At 43.0% G+C, this 5,653-nt stretch overlaps 1 protein-coding gene across 3 annotated transcripts; it reads left to right on the top strand.

Annotated features, from left to right (window-relative positions):
• Nucleotides 1-257: 257 nt before the first annotated feature.
• On the top strand, nucleotides 258-4,824 carry LOC127296177 (uncharacterized). 3 transcript variants are annotated; one of them, XR_011743815.1, is made up of 12 exons: nucleotides 258-1,068; nucleotides 1,237-1,419; nucleotides 2,487-2,606; nucleotides 2,703-2,744; nucleotides 2,838-2,933; nucleotides 3,009-3,098; nucleotides 3,241-3,357; nucleotides 3,459-3,497; nucleotides 3,593-3,726; nucleotides 3,813-3,869; nucleotides 4,000-4,145; nucleotides 4,227-4,824. XR_011743815.1 is itself a non-coding variant. In XM_071819328.1 (11 exons), the coding sequence occupies exons 3-10, from the start codon at nucleotides 2,487-2,489 to the stop codon at nucleotides 3,853-3,855; spliced, it is 681 nt and encodes a 226-aa protein (XP_071675429.1). In that variant the 5' UTR covers nucleotides 258-1,068; nucleotides 1,237-1,419; the 3' UTR covers nucleotides 3,856-3,869; nucleotides 4,000-4,147. The 3 variants fall into 3 exon arrangements, 1 of the variants encoding a protein (XP_071675429.1); XR_011743816.1 differs by having other exon boundaries at nucleotides 3,593-3,715; XM_071819328.1 differs by lacking the exon at nucleotides 4,227-4,824 and having other exon boundaries at nucleotides 4,000-4,147.
• The last annotated feature ends 829 nt before the right edge of the window (nucleotides 4,825-5,653 follow it).

Here is a 5,653-nt window from a genome sequence, read left to right on the forward strand (position 1 = left end):
GTTCTTTGTAAAGTTGCAGGCTTTATCTTCAAATACTAGGTTCTTTAGGGCAAGTATTGTAAAGGGCATGTATGCATATTGTACCCGTCACGTGTTACTCTAATAATATGTTTCAAAAAAAAAAAAATCGAAACGAACTAAAATGGACCGTTTGGTGGCCGTTTTAGGTGGCCCGTTGGAGATGCCTAGCAAAGAAGCACTCCAATTTTCTACCCTGTAGGAATTACCTCCGCCCGCCACCGCTTGGCCCAGTTGAACCCCCAAATCCGAGCCCTCACCTCCCCCCTCCTCTGTATTCTGTCTCGGCTCTCTCCATAGGAGGCTAGGGTTTCACGCCGCAGCCGTCGTCGCCTGCCTCCCACGTCCTACTGCCGCGGCCTCCCGCACCCGCACCCGCACCCGACGCCGTTTACGTCCTCCGCCGCTCGCCGCCGGCAACGTCTACCGAGCTCCTACGCCAGCAGATCGACGCCGCCCATCTCGACCTGGGCCGCCGCCTCGCCGCTGTCCAGATCGTCTTCGGCCTCCAACTCTCCTCCGCCCAGGTCGACCACAGCCTCCAGCTCGCCGCCGACTAACCATATCTTTCGCTCGATCGAGATGCTGCACGAGAAGCCCGTCAGGTATGGTCCACCCGGCTGTGATGAAGATGACATGAACATGGAGTTCAAGAGTGACAAGAGGCGCCGCAAGCACCTAACCCAAACATCATCTTCCGATGCCCCTATTGCCACTGCCCACGGTTATCAAGCCCCGGTTTCTTCTGCGCTTTGCCGTTCGGACTCTGGCGAGGCTGCCAAGGATCACGAGGGCCCGATTTCAGACATGTCAATCGTCCAAGCGCAAGATCATGCGCTGCTTCCGATAATGGACTCGGGAGAAGAAGAAGAAGAACCCCAGGAGCTTTTCGGGCCTCATGTAATTCTCAGCGAGGAAGACCAGGCCAGTTATACAGAAAAGTTGCTTCCCAATATTCGTCCTCCTATCAGCGTGACGGATACGATGAGTTGGATGGACAACTTCAAGTTACAAGTGCGCCAGGGGCGCATTCGTCTCGCTTATTACAAGGTACCTACCTACCGTGTCAATCAGTCACCCGTTCCTTTTAATTGATCTATGCTGTAAAGTTCGTATATTTGTGCCGTAGCAGCTAATTCAGTCCTCTGATTTGGCATGTGTGAACAATTCTAGTTTGTATTTGTGTGCTGATTCAGTACTTTGGTTTTGCATGTGTAGGCTATGAACCAGGAATCTGGATGCAAGTTTAAGGAACCAAAAGCATACTCTGAGGAGGAAATTGTCGACCATGGGCACTTTAAGCATTTATAGGATGATGAATGTTTTGAGTGGTTCTTCCATACTGACGATAGCTGGATCCCTGATTTGGAAGACTATCAAAGGATTGTCCTTAGAAATTTTGTAAGTGGACTGTCTATATCTATATTTGAGTCATCGAGTTTAGATTGGTTATATTGATCATGAATATTCAGAAACGGTTTGAACACACACCGTAAAAACCAGCACTCAACGAGGTAGTTCGTTTTGCTTCATTAATTCCAACCACAGCTGCATGTTAGTACGGAACATTGAGCCATGGGTTTGGCATTATGAGTTAAAACTGTTACTGAACAGTCTATCCTTGATAAATCTAGTAGATGATGGTTGTTTGACTTGCATAACCATATTCTCTGCTGTGATTTATGAGAATATCGGTTTTGTATCTATTGCCCTAGTTTTGTGGCTACCAATGGATGGTAGTACTTGCTGTTTTTGATCTTTTTTAAATGCCAGTTTTTTTTGTATTTGTTCCAACTTCGGATAAGTCTAGCTGGTGCATTTGCTGAGTAAACCCATAAAATTGGTTGGTTCTTTGTCATTTCATATTTTGGATTTATTTTTGGGAAATGCTAGGAAGTGTATCCTATTTGGTTCTTAGACCCCCTTGCTTGCCTTAGTTTTAACCCTGAGATTCAGCATTAGAATATGAAAATAATTATGTTTTTATGATACCATTTCTAGCATGCTCGATCTTATTAGAAGGAAAAAATGTGAATCTTTGGCCAGTTACTTTCATAGACAAAACACGTAGTCTCACTTCACTGTAGCCATTGAGTATGTCCACTGACGTGCTTTGAAACAGTAATGGTATGTGTATATATACCATTTTCATCTCCCTATTTATTCTGTGCATTGCTATAAACTGAAATCATTGTTGGATGGACCCATGGCATTCCTGGTGCACATTGCTGCTATTTTATATAAACCTAAATTCTAGTGCTAGTTATTTGCAGCTTGAAGACCAGATCACCTCGAATAGATATTGCTGATATGTTCTCTGAATGCCAGATTGTAAAAATTAGAAAACTCTTTGGTTAGTGTTTAGTTATTAACCGAGTCCTCATTATCTTCCAGTTAGTGTCCATCCATCTCCGTAGTTCTGTATATGTATTTTCAGATGAGCCATCTAATTCATGTCCATGTTGTAGATGCCTGATAGAATGCAAGCAGAGTACCTCGATGTCGATCGCTACCGTGAGCTTTATCATACATATGAAATGGATGCTGTGTATGTCCAGTACTATGGAGAAATATCAAAGAAAATCAAGGTATGCTGTATGCATCATGTGATCAAGCTGTTTGGATTTGAAATATTACCAGTTGCTGTATTATTTTTACACTGATAGACTTCTATCTTGCAACAGTGGATTGAAGATTTTTTGCATATGGATACCAGTTCTGCGGAGGTAAGTATGCCCCAGAGAAAATCGTTAATATAGGCTATAGGTGTACACACGTGGATGGTGAAGCACCAGATTATTAACTTCTTTGCACTTCAGTGGAGAAACATGCAAACTATAGGATGGAGGCAAGCCTTGAGGATTGCAACAGAGTTCCCCCATATGACTGTTCGTTTAGCTGCTTTTGCATATAGTGTAAGATATCCTCTTGTCTGCTACTTTAGGTGTTTGTCACTCGTGTTGATCACAAGCTGGTACATTTTCATTCAGGAGTACATCTTGGAGTTGCGCAAGGATGCGTCGATCAAGGACCTAGATCTTGTCTATTTTGAGATTTGGAGACTTGTCATTAAGGATAAGGTTAGCATCCTGCTACAGCAAACATTTTGTGTAATGAGCCACCACTGACTTGCTTGGGAAAAAGGCTTTGATGTTGTTGTTGAACCACCACTGACACGCGTTTGTGATTGTGCATATTTTTTACTATTTCACACATAGTCAGAGAAATTATATGGATGCTGTGAGGGAAGTATATGGAATGGACAAGTTCCATATACACAAACGGGTAATGGAGGCTGAACTGAATTCGTATCCTGTCTTCTGGACAATGAAACAAAGGGCAAGTTGCTCTCTTAATTAATTTGGGGCTGTATCGCAAGTTTATATCTTCAATTATGCAACATATTGCCAATTTCTGATTTCGTCTGTTCACTTCTCAAGATTTACTGGATCACCAACGAGCATGGCATTGATTTTAATGTAAGTAGAATCCTGTACTGTTTGTTTAACACGAGGCTTTATATATAACTTGAATATGTTGTCAATGTTGGTCTCACCTTTGTGTGCGATTTTAGACTGAAGATAATGAAGCTCGGGATTTGTTCCGGAAAGGAGTTGCTAGGTTTAAAATAAAGAACATGGCAAATTATGCTAAGAAAAAGATGGAGATCGGGGAGTGGTTGAATTTGCAACAAGTGGTAAATCTTCAGTATGTTAACTGTATATCCAGTAACATTATAGGTTGCTTCCCAAGATCAAAGGAACTTATGCATGTGTTCATAATGCACCTTGCAGGATTGAGGTTCCAGGACCTGGAAGGAAACACTGGAGCATCTGAAGTCAGTCTATGTGGTCTGTCATCTCATCTAACAAGATTAGTATAATTATTATTGTCTACCTGAGCTGCCTATGATCAGTTCAAAATTGTGAATGGTTGTTGTCTGGATCCTGAAGTGCTCACTCTCTGTCTCGAAACATTCAGTTAGGTCAGTTATCGTGACTGCGATGGAAGCTACCCTGAAGATCTAATGGCTGACAAACCACCATACTGTTTGACCGGACGAGGGTTTATTCTTGTAATAGACGCGATTACTAAATGGCTGAAGTCGCAAAACCGTCGCTTTGTTAGTGAGTACTCGAACCATTTTGTATTCTTTGGACTTGCTTTTCTTTACTCGTTTGTTGATCAATAAATTTCTGCCTCGACAGGTAAAATATCTCAAGAATTTGAACTTGAAGATCCTGACAATGATCCTCTTCTTGACGCGCTTCCTTTCCTTGAGTTTCACGGAACAGAAGCACGTGACGGCATTGATCAGGTCAAGGAAGGATTGTCGCGGCTCTACCCTTACTTATTCCCGAAGAAAAAGGAACCCGCGACTTTTCTTGCTCTTGCCAAAGACTTTAATCCGCCAGAAGATCTTGGACTGAAGCTGCGCTAAGAAAATATGAAGGTTGCCGTTGAAAGTACTGTCGCCCTAGTTGCTGACAGCTAGCAAAATATTAACTGGACCAAAGTTGGCGACACACAGGAGATGGAGACCATGAAGTGGCGATCGCTGATCAAGGCTGCGAAGCCCAACACAAAGAAGATCCTTGCTTATCTTGGATTCAAGCCCACTCCTGCTCCTAGCTCGTCGAAGCCGGAGGTCTAGTAGAATGCCCTTATCTTTTTCTGTTTTTATTTCTACTGCGTCTTTTGATGTTGTCGTCGCAGTAGCTTTGGCGACAACCGTCGTAGTAATTCTTTTGAAAAACTCCCTCTGTAATATCTGTGTAAATTTCCTGAAGATCAATGGAATTCTATTTTGCGTGATCATTGATACTGAAATTTTCTTTTCCAGTTGATATTTGATAACTATTCCGCAAATCCTCATCCTGCCGATACTTCTCCTGCTTCTTCCTTCTCGAAGAAAACACTTGTCGATGATAACCTTATCGAAGGTTTTTCGAGTAAGCACTCCTCGCAAGATTTGCAAGAACTTCGCCAACAACTTCAATCCATGAAAAAACAGACTCTTGCGATGATGGAGCAATCTCGTAAAGCATCCGAAAGAGAGAAGATTGCCCTTCAACAAGCTAAAGAAGCCATAGCTGCCAAAGACGCTGCTATTTCGGAAGCTGAAAAAGCAACTGCTCGAGAAAATAATATGCTCGAGCTAATGACTGAAGCTAGTGTGGATATGTTAGGTATGCTTTTCAACCTAGCACTGCTTCTGCTTTTTGCTGTACCCCCTTTTTTTTAATTTCTTGCTCTGTCGCTCAATAGGTTCTGTTCTCGACGCTGCTGCTGAAGATGAAAGGGTGAATGTGAGAACGAACCTCCTCGTTAATCTTTCTCTTAACCATGGCTGCCTGTTCTGGGCCACTCCCGAGCGAACCCAACAAATTGTCAGTTCCAAGACCGCGCCTGTCAGGTTCGCGAATTTCTTAACTTCTGCACGAGAACCTTGACCATTGTTTACAAGACTATGTTCCCTCGAGATGAAGCTCCCGAAACTCTTCTTGGATTGATGGAAAAGTTCCGAGATGCCCATCGTATTCATAACTTTGTGCGAGCTCAGTTGACTGCTGGAGCAAGATTCGCCATGATCATGATACATATTTGCCATCCAAAATTGGACTTGACGAAGATT

The sequence above is a fragment of the Lolium perenne genome, chromosome 4 (assembly GCF_019359855.2).
Source record: "Lolium perenne isolate Kyuss_39 chromosome 4, Kyuss_2.0, whole genome shotgun sequence".
Lineage (NCBI taxonomy): Eukaryota > Viridiplantae > Streptophyta > Magnoliopsida > Poales > Poaceae > Lolium > Lolium perenne.

Coding starts and splice junctions, on each gene's coding strand:
- LOC127296177 (XM_071819328.1), top strand. CDS start 2,487: ATGCCTGATAGAATGCAAGCAGAGTACCTCGATGTCGATCGCTACCGT. Junction 2,607..2,702: donor AAATATCAAAGAAAATCAAG/GTATGCTGTATG, acceptor ATCTTGCAACAG/TGGATTGAAGATTTTTTGCA. Junction 3,498..3,592: donor AGCATGGCATTGATTTTAAT/GTAAGTAGAATC, acceptor GTGCGATTTTAG/ACTGAAGATAATGAAGCTCG.